This window comes from Argopecten irradians, chromosome 12 (assembly GCF_041381155.1).
Source record: "Argopecten irradians isolate NY chromosome 12, Ai_NY, whole genome shotgun sequence".
NCBI lineage: Eukaryota > Metazoa > Mollusca > Bivalvia > Pectinida > Pectinidae > Argopecten > Argopecten irradians.
The window spans coordinates 14,822,525-14,839,138 of NC_091145.1; the positions used below are offsets into that span (position 1 = coordinate 14,822,525).

At 34.7% G+C, this 16,614-nt stretch overlaps 2 protein-coding genes across 5 annotated transcripts in view; one reads left to right on the top strand and one right to left on the bottom strand.

Annotated features, from left to right (window-relative positions):
* Positions 1–257: 257 nt before the first annotated feature.
* On the bottom strand, positions 258–6,655 carry LOC138304956 (helicase ARIP4-like). Its single transcript, XM_069245374.1, has 6 exons — positions 6,401–6,655; positions 4,127–4,921; positions 3,412–3,605; positions 2,856–2,948; positions 2,434–2,663; positions 258–626 (listed from the first exon to the last, which is right to left on the bottom strand). The coding sequence occupies exons 2-6, from the start codon at positions 4,798–4,800 to the stop codon at positions 258–260; spliced, it is 1,560 nt and encodes a 519-aa protein (XP_069101475.1). The 5' UTR covers positions 4,801–4,921; positions 6,401–6,655.
* Positions 6,656–6,879: 224 nt separating this feature from the next.
* The window catches only part of LOC138336953 (intraflagellar transport protein 122 homolog), a 32,053-nt gene continuing 22,318 nt past the window's right edge, over positions 6,880–16,614 (top strand). For all 4 annotated transcript variants that reach the window (XM_069286591.1, XM_069286592.1, XM_069286593.1 and 1 more), the window contains exons 1-5: positions 6,880–7,001; positions 10,778–11,008; positions 13,904–13,980; positions 14,345–14,478; positions 15,511–15,590. In XM_069286591.1, the coding sequence (XP_069142692.1) occupies positions 6,943–7,001; positions 10,778–11,008; positions 13,904–13,980; positions 14,345–14,478; positions 15,511–15,590 (581 nt within the window). In that variant the 5' untranslated portion in view covers positions 6,880–6,942. The remainder of the gene's footprint in view (positions 7,002–10,777; positions 11,009–13,903; positions 13,981–14,344; positions 14,479–15,510; positions 15,591–16,614) is intronic.

Sequence of the window (16,614 nt, forward strand, 5' to 3'; positions counted from 1 at the left end):
GGCATTATAGTGCATTTGATTTGGTCTACTAAGACCATCCACAATTCCCTCTGAAGACATTGGTCTGTGTTACTTGCCGAAAGTCTAGCTGTGTGAACTTGTAATTATGTAAATATAACTTATGACGATGAGTGGTAATTTACACATCTAGATCTCTGTCGCAGCAATTGGATAACATAGAACAGCTAAAATTCATTCATGTAATTGTTATGTTTGTAAACTTGTGTTGAATATGTTGACGATTTTACCAATATTAGTTATCCCATTGCAAACTTCCCAATTCCTAGCGTAACGATGAAAGGCCCTACGTGACTAGAATTAAGTATATCATTCAGCAGATAAATTTCGAAGGCTCGAGGTATAAAGTTGGGATCATCGCCGACAACAGCGTGTGTCGGCAACCATATATTGAACTCTGCCACCCAGTTTTGTAGTGTGTTAATTGGCACAATGAGTAGAACACTTTTTAATTGAGTGTGGCGTAGGAATACATCAATGAATGATATCATTTGAATTGTCTTTCCTAGTCCCATACTGTGGGCTAATATACAACCAAATCCAGCGCTGCTCCTACAACGCTCCATGGACTCAATTAAATTGTCATACAGGAACCGAACACCACCAATCTGAAATACAAGGGTGAAATCATTAACATTGAAAATATTACTTAATGAGAGACAAGTTACTGTTTAAACACTAAACTAATTTCACCATCATATATGTGAGCCAAGTTAATATAACTAAGCTAATTTCACCATATGCCCTTCTATAGATGAACCAAATAATATGCCCTTCTATAGATGAACCAAATAATATGCCCTTCTATAGATGAACTTAATAATATGCCCTTCTATAGATGAACTTAATAATATGCCCTTCTATAGATGAACTTAATAATATGCCCTTCTATAGATGAACTAAATAATATGCCCTTCTATAGATGAACTAAATAATATGCCCTTCTATAGATGAACTTAATAATATGCCCTTCTATAGATGAACTTAATAATATGCCCTTCTATAGATGAACTTAATAATATGCCCTTCTATAGATGAACTTAATAATATGCCCTTCTATAGATGAACTAAATAATATGCCCTTCTATAGATGAACTAAATAACATGCCCTTCTATAGATGAACTAAATAATATGCCCTTCTATAGATGAACTAAATAAGCCTTCGACGATCGCAACCAATTATAGCGACTGACCGAAGGGATCATTCAAGACAATACGCCTAGATATTGTCCCTTTAGTTTATCTGTATATTCTATATGTGTTCATTGTTTATGTTTTTGTGTACGTCCGTGACCGTCCTTAACATGAATTTTATTTATTCTTCTTGTGTCTTGACAAAGGGGCAGATCGCCTCATAATTCAACAATCTTTTGTCCACACTGTTAGAATTACTTCTTTGCCCTATATAAACTAATTTCACCAACATATTTTATGAGAGACAAGTTACTTTAAAGTCTAATCAAATTCACCATCATGTTTATGAGAGCCAAGTTACTATAACTAAACTAATTTCACCATCAATCTAGAAAAACAAGATGACATCATGAGAAATTAATTACCAAATTCATTCTTCCACTTGTGATCAATGACTGAAAAATTTGTGATTACCTGGTAAAATTTCTTTACAGACAATTTGGAAAAGACAGATAAAGATATTCTAATAGGATACACAATACCATTAAACCAAAAATTCAAAATGGATAAGACAATTACCTATTGAAGACAGCAATAAACTGTATCATTAAAGGGACAATTCACTCAGGCTAATTCTTTTACATAACCAAGAAGCAAACTATGGCATAAATGTATTGTTCTACATTTCTTATGAAACATATAACATAAAATATTGACAAATTCCTCGTCATTGTTTAGTATTTTAATTAATATCGTTGAAGTATCAAATCGTTGATCAATAAGATTAAGCAGGTACAATATGGACGCTGTACCCATACCCGAGCCAAAGTCACGCACGTTAAACAAATAAACTACATAACCACTGAAAAGGTGATAAAGTGATTTTTAGGCAAGACAATTCACCTAATAAGGTAAACAAACTACTGTCAGAGCGATTTGAGCAGTTCTAGACAAAAGTTGCATTACTCTACGAGCAAGGGACAGGGTTCGGCATACAAGAATGTTCGACCACAATGTGTAATGGCGGACAGCGAGCGAGTTTGAACATCTACACACATGTCACAACCATGGGCTTTTCAGGCATATCACAGTAAAACAGACTAATCTAATTTCCATTAGAACTGGTTCTTTTCCGATATATTTACAAATTTTAATGTTCTCTTAGACTGAATTGTCCCTTTAATATCCTTATAAGTGTGATCTTACAATAACTGAAAGAAAGCACCAGAAAATTAATCTAGCAATACATGGACAGTAACTATCTGTGAACAATGACTTACTTGATGAGGTTTGATCACTCGTGCGATCTGTGGGGCGAGGAAAATGTCGTCATCTTCAGCAGGATGGCCAATGTTGACCTGGACACGGCCGTCGAGGTCAGCGACGTTGAGATCATCATTAATGTGGTTGCCTCCGTTGTTTGGATCCTCAGGATCAATATCGCTGTCTTCGTCTTTAGTGATCTGGACAGCGTCATCGTCATCATCACTACTGATGTCAATTACCTCCACTGTAAAAAACTCAAACTTAAGTTCAAATATTACCAAAGAAAGATTTATTTCATTGTCATTTTATCTTTTCCAAATATAACTTAAACTGTCAGCCAATGGCTAACTCTCACTACTCGTTTAAAAACAAACGATCCATAAACAAATTTCTATGTAAGTTCATGATCATTCTTATTGACAGATTGCTAACTTACTCTTTTCTTTTTTCTTTGTATCATCCCCACTATCAACCAGAATCAGATCATCATCTTTCTCCTGTTTCTTTGTTTCTGAGGGCATTTCATCAGCTGAACAAAAGTTAAAGATTAATGTGATATTAACTTTTTAATTTTGAAATTGTAAGCATCCAGGGTACATGTTTAAAAGTGGCCAATTGTCATTCATGATAAAATATTGTGTCAAACATTGTGGACTTGAAGTCATTAACAATGAGGTAAAGGTTATGTAGTCTACTGGATTTGATTAACCGTGGAAATCTTAGTAGGAATATGATATCAAATTAGAAGTCTGTGCTTATGACATTCAAATGCACTAGCCTAATTTTTTTTTTTTAATATCACTATTAATTAGTGTATACTCAATATAGTTTCAAAAAGTCACTATCAATGACAGTGTATAATTAATATAGTTTTATAAAGTCGCAATTAATTACAATATCATAATCATGACCAGATAATATTCATATTTCTGAGCATGAAATAATGATTTTGATCTATCAATAATAGATATAGACACAGAACCACGACTTACGCATGCTCTGCAACAAAGACTTAAGTTGAGAGTCCTTCTCCTCAGCATCTGTAGCATCTGCCACCTGGGTAGGAACAGCTGGAACTGTTGCTGCCAATATCTTCTGCTGCTCCTGAAGTCGACGCTTTCTTTCCATTTCTTCATTCTGTGCTGCTAGTGTTGTAGTCTCAAGCTCGTTCTCCTTAATGATTTCCCTGTTATGAACATGAAAAGTATTGCACGTTTTACCATCTAATTAATGAAATGTTCTTACCATGAATTTATGCCATGTCACATCTTACATTTGTGAAATAATATAAATTAGCACTCTTTAGTAAGCAATGTATTGAAAACTGTAATCTTATATATATATTATACACATTTGGACATATTACACATTTTTTGTACTTAATACCGAAATTCTGAGACTACCACTACCAGGTTTTACTAATCTCAATTTGATGTCAGAATACAAAGAAACCTTACATTATCTCAACATCAAATATTTTAAATTTGAAGCCTGGTGTGGACCAACGAAATATTTTGACATTTAAAGGTAGTTATGTCAAATTAGAATATATTGTTAATTTTCAGAGCAGTTTATATTATCCAAAAACATATATGGTAATATATAAATGGACCTTTAGTTATAATGTAACTCAAGTAGGTCTTTACAAGTTTGTCAATACAATTAATTTAGTATTCAAAATCAATATAAAAACAATCAGATATCTACCTGATGTTTTTCCTCATATTGCCTTGTTTTTTGGTTTTAACTTTTTTAGTTTTTTTCTTTGCTGGTGCACCGTCCCCTTTTTCCTTCTTCTTACGCTTCCTTTTCTTTGGTTTGCTACTGTCTGGCTTTTCATCATCTGGTTTCTGTTTATCATCCTTATTCTGTACATTTTCTACTGTTGGACTAGAAGTTTCCACTGAATTAGATGCATTGTCCTCTGGCATACCAAAATCTTTATCAAGATCATTTATAATACTTGAAATGTCATCTGTCACGCTATCAGAAACTAAATCCTTTGACACACTGTTAATCTTACCATCATTATCTACCTGATTATCAACACTATTCCCCTCACTGCTTTCATCACCATTTTCATTTTCATTTCCATCTTCCTCTTCATCATCGTCATCCTCCTCTTCCTCATCATCCTCTACATCATGTTCCTTCTCTTCATCTTCCTCAAAGTCATCATGGTCTATTTTATCTAAATCTTCTGAACTTTCATCCATACTCTCTTCATCTTCCTCATCAGAAAACATTTGATTTATCAGAGGATTTGTACCAGTGGAAGCTAATCCCACAGATAATTTAAAGTCAGGAAAGCTTGGAGCACCATTTGCTGCTTCCTGTTCTGGGGGCATTGACTCCCCACCCAGCAATGATTCCAAGGACATGATATTTGGTTATGAACTTTCAACCAAAATGTTTCACAGTCAAACACTCATTACTTTAAGTTGGATCTTTCTTCTCATGGATAATACAAATATAGGAAAATGTCTCCATTGGTGCATTTATCTGAAATATAAAACATATCTGTTAATTTATATAGTTAAATTGACTACTTTTGAAATATAATTTCTTATATTTTGATATTATAAAATCTTTATATCAAATGTAGGTGCACTTGTACCATTTGATTTTTGGGGTTATTTTTTAAATACAATCTTTTCCAACTAGACTGAATATGTACCCTAAAATCACTACGACAAACCCTTACATTTGATTATAAATGCACAGACAATTAAATGTTACAATATTACACAACACATTAATACAAAACCTGAGTTTTTTTTATACTTCATTCCTATCATTATATGGTGACAATAAAAATACATGTAACATCATAAGTTCCATTTGATAAGTCATTACATGGTGCACATGCATGTACAACTTTTGTGTTTTATTTTTAATAGTTTAGTTTACCAAGAATTTGAACTCCTCTAGAGAATCATAAAATCAAAAGCTGAACCTTCTGAGGATGTCCCAAGTGTCTGCAGGAGTCTCCCATAATACCCAGCTGATGTAAGATTAGCTAGATCTAAATTATACTGAAGGTATGTCTATATTACACAGTATGGGATGCTGCTGCTGTGCTTTCTTTTTGGTCTGAGTACCCTTACCAAGATCTCCACTAGAGGGAAGTGACGTAATGTTAAATCTCTTGTCTATAAAACAAAATCTCTTGTATGTAAACAAACGGACCAACATGCACACCATTATTTCTGTTTGGTACGCCTGGCGTTTCACACCTTTGCTACACTGAATGTCTATGCATGTAAAGAAATTATGTTTTTCAATTGATCCTTTGGCTTTAAAATGCAATTTTATTTGTTCTTTTTGTGTCTTGATAAATATAAAGGGACAAATCGCCTTGAAAATTAAATAATATTTTTTGTCCATGCGCACTAATGTTTTGAAGCAAATTTAAATTGCTTACCTAATATTATTGTAATACAAGGATCATGATAACAGTTTAATTCTATTATGCTAAACTAGTCCAATATATAATACATCACCATACAGTACACATTGGAAATTTGGATCAATGGGAAAGCTTTATGTGACTGAGAAGTAAATGCTTTCAACATAAATGGCAAAGGGGTAAAAACATTATGTTGAGAATAGCATTATGACAAAATTCTGATTGAAGATCTATTTTAGGTATCATGTACCTAATTATTGACCGGAAGGACTACCAAAGACTGAATCAGTCGATATCATTATAACATGTGTAGAATACTTGTGAAAATCTGAAACAAATAAATGGTAATATTAAATCAGATTGATTTTTATCACAGTTGATTGGAGGAAAATTGCTGGTCAATATCCCATTCTTCTTATATAAAAGATCACTTGTCACAAAGCCAGTTCACATTGGATCTATCAAGTCAAGGCAATACGAGCAATAATTCCAATGATACAGAATGGTATGTCTGATATCACAACAGAAAAGAGACTTGTTTATACATTATCATCTACGAAAAACAATAATACCTGTGAGTTAAACTTCAATTTTAGCTCCCAGTGTCGATCGGGAATATCCCACTTTCATCAACTTGCATTCAATGGTACTTCCGGTTGCAGCGCACCGAACTTGTTTACACAGGCGGATTGAATTAATCGATATGCGATTAGGCGAAAGTCAGCGAAAACATATTCTGATCATCAACATTATTGTTGTCGATTATGCTACGGTACTATTCAATTGGAAATATTGTTGTTGTGAATTCATAATAAATGACATTTACTCCCTCTCGGTCCCTCAAATATTTGAATATCCTTTCGTGGGCCCCTGAGAATATTTAACCGGTTTCATTAAAGCTTGAATTTTAATGATATCTGTACATAAAATTTATAAGCTGTTAATAAAATAAATTTCAAACAATCATATTATCGAGATACGAGACGAATAAGTAAAAAAAATCTAATTTGAGATGCGATAAAAAACGAGATTTCGATAGTTAACCGGAAATAAATAGTGCGCATGACGAGCACTTTGTCGCCGGATTCCAAAACAGACTTCATTTGTAGTAAACATGAGGGCTGTTCCAACTTGGGTTGACAAAGTTCAAGATAGAGACAAACTTGAACAATGGTAGGTTGTTTTTTCTTAGTTGTTGAAGCTATTTAGTTGAAGAATGAGCAAACAAAGTTTAATTAACGTTCAGCTTGCATTACCGTCAGTCCGTGGTCAAGCAAAACAAATGCATCCAAGTCGTTTCGGACGTATCGAAAATACATTTCGATACCATATATCTATATTCATGAGATGCTTAATCTTAGGATAATTGCTGTATGCCTTTCATAGTCGCTTGCGTTCTTTAAACTAAAACAACAACGACCACTTTATACCATTTGTAAAGTTCGTTATATATGAATGGGGCGATGTGACCAAGTGGGTACTCCAACAATGTTAGAGAGATATAACAACGAGACACTTTTGGAACATTACGTCGTGTCTAACCTCTAACTTCCGATAGGCCATTTACCCGATGCTGAGGGTAACATTTTCAAAGTTTGGATTGTGGCAATATAAAACGTTTAAATCATATATAAATCGTCATTAGCGATGCTCAACCAAAGGGCAGGTAACTCGTCTTGGTATCTCCGAAACGCTTGAAAACACGTACCCTAAATAATGGGTTTACTATCCGGAGATTAATGTGTCCTAACTGTTCTTTACAAACGCAAAAGTGACACCAATCTGTTCATTCGGAATCCTTGTGGTTTAACCTCACTTTATATGTTAGAAATGGCAGAGGGGTAAGATACGGCGATTTATTGAAAAATTGAAATACTGTTACTTCCTTGAATTCAGCCGAGTCAAATGCCCTTACTGTTCTAGTTGTAATATTTAACCATTTCTGTATTTTTTAGTATATAATAATACATTTGACAATCCCGGGAAACATACGAAAATGTATATTTTTTCGAGATGGGGTCAATGACAGTAGGCGCGCTTAATTCCAAAATGGCGGCCTTTCGAAGTGTCAAGAGCTCGTTCAAACCCCAGGCACACATAATTTCTATTTTCTCGACAGTTTTATATGGAAACCGTCCGTTTGAGTTTACAAATACATAAATCTAAGTTATTTTAACACTATTTTAACAAATTTAACGTTTACCATAGCATTTTTTTAACCAGAGAAACCCCTTTTGGAAGCAGTGCCAGAGCCAGAGCAGGGGTTAATGAAGTACATGTAAATGAAAAAGTGCTGGACGTAAACAAATAGTTATAAAGTAATTTCTTTTCAGAAAATTTGCAACAACAACAACCCTTTTGAAAGAGTGTATATGGGGGGAATGTAAAACAAGGGAAGGGGTTATAGTTGTCCATTTAGATTGTTGTTTTGTATATTTTTAGGCCTAATAAAAAAAAAACCTGTGTTTCCATTAACTTGCAAAAAAAGAGGGTCGGTAGGAACGTAAAACAACACGAAGGTAAATGATTTTAGAAAGCAGGTGATTAGTTTTCCTGGTTATTTTATCTGTATGGATGTCCCTAAAACCACTATGTTTTTATATACATGTACTTTGTGCAATTTATGCTTTTAATACCAACATTGCTTTCCTTTTGATTGATATGAAAGACAGCCAAGTATTACATACATTGTTGTTATAGCATTCAGCAATGAAATATCTTATAAAAAATCTCCAAATGTATGATTCATGTATACAGAAATGATTATGGATTATGGTTATGTTATGCCTGGTAGGAATCCATTTTCACAAGACCTATTTGAGAGCGACAGTGATGTCACACTCCCACCAAGCCCTTGCCCTGCACTGTTACTGGACTTATTAAATAATATAAGCTGTAATATCTTGCAGAAAAAAATGAAAGAATGATCTGCTTTTTAGTAGAACATTACAGTTGGCATATATATATGCAAAAAGTAATAGCAAAATTCTATTTTACTTCCGAGAATGAGCGAGGTACATGTTTTTTTCAAATTTAACAAAAAAGCAGTTTTGGGAGGTTGGATTTTCGTTTTTTTCAAAAATGTATAAAAAATTTGTTTTTTCATCCAATTTTCAATCTGTTTTGCTGTGTTGTGATCAGAAAGACAAGGCAAACAATATTAGATACAGTTTGACTGCATAAAGTCATAAAAAAAATATGGTTGAGCATTGCTATCGTCATCAATGTCAAATACCAACCTCTTTTTCATAAATCAACAAGTATTTTGACAAAATCAGCAGTAAAATCCATCTAAAACAAATATTTACATCTCCTAACGTAAACTTTCATGACCCAGACAAAACTTCATGATGAAAGCGATCCGGCCGGTAAATAGAAAAAACGAATTGCAAAGTCCCCAAAACGCTTGATCTGCCTTTACTTTTACTTGCATGCTGCTCGCTTGAATTCACGTTCCGTTTTTTGTAGTAACCAGCCGCCATATTTAAAACTAGGTCAAAATGTTACGGAAGGGATTCATCATCTAATCTGCTAAAAAAAAATACTATTTTATGAGGCCCCAAGTTATGGTTTTCCTAGACAAATGGGATAATTAATACATGAACTGTAAGTACACGTCAATGTTATCACTGTTAGAGCAAGAAATAATGATATTATTGCGCTTTTCATTCCGCCTTCATCTGACGTCGGAAGCTGCATCAAAGAAATAGGCCTTCGGAAATGAGAGTCGACAGTCAGCAAAGTAACATCCGATTAAAAAAAACGGCTGACCAGTCGACTCTCGTGTTATGGGAGTAACTAAGTGGGTAGATGCATAGGTATTAAACTCGTCTGACGAGTTTAATAATTAATACCTATGGATACATGGATAATGTCCTTCTATTTTTGTGCCTATGACTTCATAAACCCAAAAGATATTAAGAAAAATGCTTAAAAAAATTGCTCAGTGTTCGAATATGACTGAAGGCAAGGCCTTAAAAGGTGCAGCCAGAAGTTTTTATATGAATCATGCACGGCATGGGAAGAGTGAAGCTTTACTTGTTTATTTTATATTTCATGTAGAAAACATAATTTAGAAAAAAAAGGACGCACTTTAAACTATAGAAGTATATGATGTAATAAGAGCGAAGCTCTTTCGACGTGCAAAGCGCATCAAAAACCGAAGCTCTGTTCAAGTAACATGTACGTAAGCAAAAGTACATATTATTGAGATCAATGACCAGCATACATGAATGGCTAAATTTTTTTTTCGTACTTCCGGTTTAACCTGTTCCGGTTTGTGCGTTGCTCCGGTACTGCTCTCTCCAGTAAATATATATTTAACTTAGTTATGCAGGAGTAGTTAAACATTTTTTATTATTTTTGAAATAATAATAATAACTGAAGCTGTCAGTGTATAGGATTGAATTTTTAAAATTGTGTTTTTTTCTTATATTTTTGTGTATGTGTTACCGTACCTTAGAAGTGCGCCCTTATTATCTTGTGTTATATATGAAGAAGTTAGTAAAGATGGCATCATTAAGGGTAAGGTGGCCTACTTCCCCTTTGAAACAACATCCCGCTTCACTCTTCCCTTTTTAAGTCTTTTCCATCAAAGACATACGAGACCCTTATACGACTACCTTGGGTATTTCAGTTTGGCATTAGCTTTGTAACAGAAGAGGTAAAATGTAGCAGCAGGATTCAATCCCGGGACTCACGGACACTAGCCAAATGCTCTACAGCTAAGCTTGTATCACCAATGATTGACTCTGGCCAATCCTGCTACATTTTATTTGTGTTTTTTTTTTTTTTTTTTGTATTCTTTAATTTTCTTTGCTTTATCTCTAACTTTATTTTCAGAGTTGTGATATATTTTTTTTGTCCATTCAATTATTCTACTATGCAATACAAAATTTCTTTCAGTTGTAAAGTTTTTTGATGTAATGTAAATTCATTTTTCTTTTCAGTATATGGGACTTGTGCTTTAGACCTGATGGCAGTCAGTTGATCGTAGCAGCTGGTAACCGAGTGTTGGTGTATGATACCAATGATGGCACCCTTATTCAACCTCTCAAAGGTCACAAGGACACTGTGTATTGTGTAACATATGCAAGGGATGGAAAAAGATTTGCCTCCGGATCTGCTGATAAAAGTGTCATCATTTGGACCAGTAAATTAGAAGGCATTTTGAAATACACGTTAGTATAATTTACCTTTGTTTTCTAAAACAAAAGTTAACTCCATAAAACCTGACATTTTTAATAGTATCTATTTGAACAATTGCATTGTGCAGCTTATTAATGTATTGTAAGCTTGTTTAATATTTATAAAGAATGAAAGTTGTTGTTTAACATACAGTCAAAATTGTTTTAAGAGACCTTCCAAAGGAGATTGAAAAATAGGTCACGTATGACAGTTGGTCTCTTAATTGAATCACCCCTTTCGAAACAATTAAATACATGTATCAATGTATATTGTGGGACATGTTTTGACAGTTTTGTTAGCTCACCTGGCCCGAAGGGCCGGTGAGCTTATGTCATGGCGCGGCGTCCGTCGTCCGTCCGTCCGTCCGTCCGTCCGTTGTCCGTCCGTCAACATTTCCTTTAAATCGCTACTAGTCATAGAGTTCTGTATGGATTGTAACCAAATTTGGCCACAAACATCCTTGGGGGAGGGGAAACAGAACTTGTATAAATTTTGGCTCTGTCCCCCCCGGGGCAGGAGGGGCGGGGCCCAATATGGAAAATAGAGGTAAATCCTATAAATCGCTACTTGTCCTAGAGTTCTTCATGGATTGTAACCAAATTTGACCACAAACATCCTTGGGGGAGGGGGAACAGAACTTGTATAAATTTTGGCTCTGGTCCCCCAGGGGCAGGAGGGGCGGGGCCCAATAGGGGTGATAGAGGTAAATCCTTTAAATCGCTACTTGTCCTAGAGTTCTGAATGGAATGTAACTAAATTTGGCCACAAACATCCTTGGGGGAAGGGGAACAGAACTTGTATAAATTTTGGCTCTGACCCCCCGGGGGCAGGAGGGGCGGGGCCCAATAGGGGAAATAGAGGTAAATCCTTTAAATCGCTACTTGTCATAGAGCTCTGAATGGAATGTAACCAAATTTGGCCACAAACATCCTTTGGGGAAGGGGAACAGAACTTGTATAAATTTTGGCTCTGGTCCCCCGGGGGCAGGAGGGGCGGGGCCCAATAGGGGAAATAGAGGTAAATCCTTTAAATCGCTTCTAGTCATAGAGTTCTACATGAATTGTAACCAAATTCTGCCACAAACATCCTTGGGGGAAGGGGAACAGAACTTGTATAAATTTTGACTCTGGTCCCCAGGGGGAAGGAGGGGCGGGGCCTAATAGGGGAAATAGAGGTAAATCCTTTAAATCGCTACTAGTCATAGAGTTCTGAATGGAATTTAACCAAATTTGGCCACAAACATCCTTGAGGGAAGGGGAACAGACCTTGTATAAATTTTGGCTCTGGTCCCCGGGGGGCAGGAGGGGCGGGGCCCAATAGGGGTAATAGAAGTAAATCCTTTAAATCACTACTAGTCATAGAGTTCTGAATGGAATGTAACTAAATTTGGCCACAAACATCCTTGCGGGAGGGGGAACAGAACTTGTATAAATTTTGGCTCTGATCCCCGAGGGCAGGAGGGGCGGGGCCCAATAGGGGAAATAGAGGTAAATCCTTTAAATCGCTACTAGTCATAGAGTTCTGAATGGAATGTAACCAAATTTGGCCACAAACATCCTTGGGGGAGATGGAACAGACCTTGTATAAATTTTGGCTCTGACCCCCTGGGGGCGGGAGGGGTGGGGCCCAATAGGGGATTTAGAGGTTAATATTAAAATTCCTTCAGAAAAGAAACAATGAACCTGTATTCAGAACATTACTTGGCATTACAAACCAGGTGAGCGATACAGGCCCTCTGGGCCTCTTGTTGTACTGTAAAAAATAGTCACAATAATAGGAAATTATTAAATATATAATATATCACATAATCTAATACATCTTTTAATTATGTATTTAATTTTAGGCACTTTTATTTTTCAATTATCTATTTATTTTTTATTTATCTTTCTGTTTTTATTCGTGAATAAGATTAAAAATTTCTAAAACAAATATTTGTTAAGGCCTACCACTTATATATCATAATTAGCTACAAAATTACAATGTATTTAAAAGCAGAAAAAAATAAAAATAATTTTTAATTTTTTTTTAATTTTTTTTTTTATCATTTTATTCATTTATTTTATAGATAAAAAAATGGAAAAAAAATAGTGTGAAAAAAAATAATTTAAAAAAAATCCGGAAATCAGCTATTTCCGACTCCTCTGTTGCTATCTCCCAAAATGGCTGCCATCATGCTTAGCTACGCCGATACATTTTCAGTACCATATTTCTACATTCATGTCGTTCATATGTGATTAAATCATTCTTCATCATTATTTTAGTTGGTTTTGGAAGTGATTATTCTTGATTTTTATCACAAACATCGTGAATAAATAGCACATTTTCCTTGCAATATCCAGCTCAGACATGCAGACGGCTTCGGCCATCAGTACCGAAGTGCTAATTTATGTCAAAGTGAACACCTCGTGTATATATAACCAAGCCATATGGATAGCTCTTTTGTCTTGCCTTAATGGGGCTGGGTTGGAAGCCCTACAGGATAGTTAACTGGCTTGGCTTTATATATGAATAGAAGACAAATGCATGTGTGATTTGGGTCGTTAAATACAGAACATCGAGTGTCATGGATCCTAAAATTATGGTCGCCTTTTGAGGAATAATTTAGGTCGTTTAAGACAGAAGGTCGCTGAATTCAGAAGGTCGCTAAGGCAATTTTGACTGTACCAGATTAATCAAGACTCATTTCATAGTTAGATATCAAGTTTAGTTAAGACTTTTTAGGAATCCTGGTGTATTGATTAATGAACAGATAATATTTAAGTTAACATTATATAATAAGATCCTTCTGTTAAAGAAGAACTCTGAGGTCTGGTTACTAGTTGTGATTGAGATATGTGAAAATCCATTTGTCAATCTGTTAAAGAAATGTCGTGTGTGCCTTGTTTCAGACATAATGATGCTATACAGTGTTTGTCATACAACCCGTTAACTCATCAGCTAGCCAGTTGTGCTGTCAGTGACTTTGGTAAGATAACTATAATATACAATAATACACATTTGGTTGAATATAAAATTCTATTATTTTTGTTAAAAAGGTACATGCATTAGGAAGCATATATTATCTGTCCAGGTCTGTGTTTCTCTGACAGGTTTAGTTATTAACCTATCACCCCTGAAACTTTATAATGGAATGGTCCCGTCCTTGAAATAGTATCAGAGTCCATATGTGTCTCTGGGAGTGAATGAATTAGCTAAATAATATGATTTGTTTCTTAAATATAAAACAATAATTATACTATTATTGGATTTCCAGTATGCAGTTTTTGCGACACATGTCATTGTGTGATGATTTTTGTTGTATTTGAATGTTGGTAACAATTTTTTATCAGGGTTATGGACAGCTGAACAGAAGAATGTGTCCAAACATAAAGTGAACAGTCGTATCACCTGCTGCAGTTGGACCAATGATGGACAGTACCTGGCTCTGGGTCTCTACAATGGTCTAGTCAGCATCCGCAACAAGGTCAGTTATATCAAATATGTAGCCTAAAAACTGATGATGTCACAGGTCAATAAATCTTTAATCTACTGTTGTACGATGTAAACAAATGGTAAATTGTTCATTAGACAACACAAATTAAATTTCGTAGGAAGCAGGGGGGGGGGGGGAGGCAAACATGTCTTTCCCCCCCCCCCATTTTTGCAAAGTGAAATATTTTAAAAATGCACATTTGATAGAAAAAATGGTCCTCCTGCACATTTTTCGTACTTCATTTTATTAAATTTTCTGCTGCGCGGGGCGTCTTCTAAAACTTTCAAGCAGGTTATGTTCAAACCTTTAATGATGAAAATTTAATACACGACCTAGACCAAAAATATCCGTCAAGGGATTATACTATTTCAAAATCGTCGCTTGCAAATTCATCAAAATACATCGTAAAACTCATCTCAGCCATGGTAGAACGTAATAATTTTTCTCTGGGGAGACACTCGGACACCCCCAAACACCAAAATCTTTTGCCTTAGGTGCTTGTGAAATCATAAAAATACATCGTAAAATTTATCTCAGTCATTCTAAATCGTAATATTTTCCCAGGGGGGGGGAGACCTCCAGACCCATTAAACATCAAAATCTTTTGCCTTCGGCGCTCGCAAATTCTTCTAAAGCATCATAAATTGTAATATTTTTTTCCCAAGTGAGATAGAAAATTTGCATTTTCATTAATTTCCTGTTAGCAACGCAACTGTCTATACATGTGTACAAGGATTGTATGCAATGATATATGGAAAAAGTATATAAAGTATCTCCTTTGGGAGGGGGAAGGGGATTACAAAATATTGAGAACCTTTGCCCCCCATTACGTTTCATCTTCCTACGCCACTGATTTACTTGAAGATAATATTAAAGAAGACTTAAATATTAATATAAAATATTTTTTAAATGTGTTATTTTGTATGTTTTTGAATTATGACATCACAGTATGACTGCTGCCTATTAATTATCGCTACAAAAAGTCGAAATAGAAATTTCCATAGTTTATTGTTGTTACTAAAGGGTGGAGAGGAGAAAGTAAAAATTGAGCGTCCTAATGCAGCCACGTCCCCAGTTTGGTCTCTACAGTGGAACCCCAGCAGGTATATCAACCAATCTTTAAAGTTGTTACTCGATATGACACTTTCAATGATAAGTATTAATTCAATGGATTTGGTTTGATACTTTAATGTTCTATTAACAGCCAAGGTCATTTAAGGATGTGCCAGGTTTAGATGATGGAAGGAAAACTAGAGTATCCAGAGAAAAACCTCTAACCGCCTGTGGGTTTCTTTTTCAGGTACTCCACATTCCTCTACCATCTTATCCTGGCACATCCTTAATCTATTATGTATTTAAATGCAAAAAGAACTATTTTTTTTTTAACAAAACAGCTGTTTTACTGGATAATTAACATTTATTTTTTCTTGACATGCAGTTATTGTTGATTTACAATGTTATATAAGATAAGTTTTTAAATTAAAAGGAAACATTTGTTTGACAGGCCTCATTCTACTAACAATTATTCACATTTTCGAAAGTAAGTGTGTAGTATTGGCTAAAGGTGTTGGTGACTGTGTGATGGAAGGGAGATAACTCTCCAATTTATTTTATTGCTTTCAGTAGCTTGCTGAATTTAAATTATCTACAAAATATTGTTGCTTTCAATAGATTGCTGCTACTCAAAAAGAAAGAATAGTACAAAAAGTGTTGAAAATAAATGATGATTAGAATTGTAAGCTTAAATTTGCCATGAGGGTTTTTGCTTGGAGTTTGGTTTTCACAAAATATCAAATCTGTTGTGTCACTTTTATTAACAGAAGTTATAATCACGTCTTTAATTTTTTAACTTAGTTTTAGCAGGCTACATTTTACATATGACCGAAAATTTCATATCTTTAATGAAAATGAAAGTATTCTTTACATCATAATAACAGATTGTAATACTTGTGCAATTAAAAACTTGTGTTATAAATTTGAACATGCCACTTTGCTATACAGTAAATTTGGGTATTTTGGATGAAGTCATATTTTGGTTTGTTTGGGGTTCGATATGAAAGCGCCAAAATTTAACACACCAAAATTTGACTACATAAGTATCAATTCAATAACTAAAAGGTCAGACTA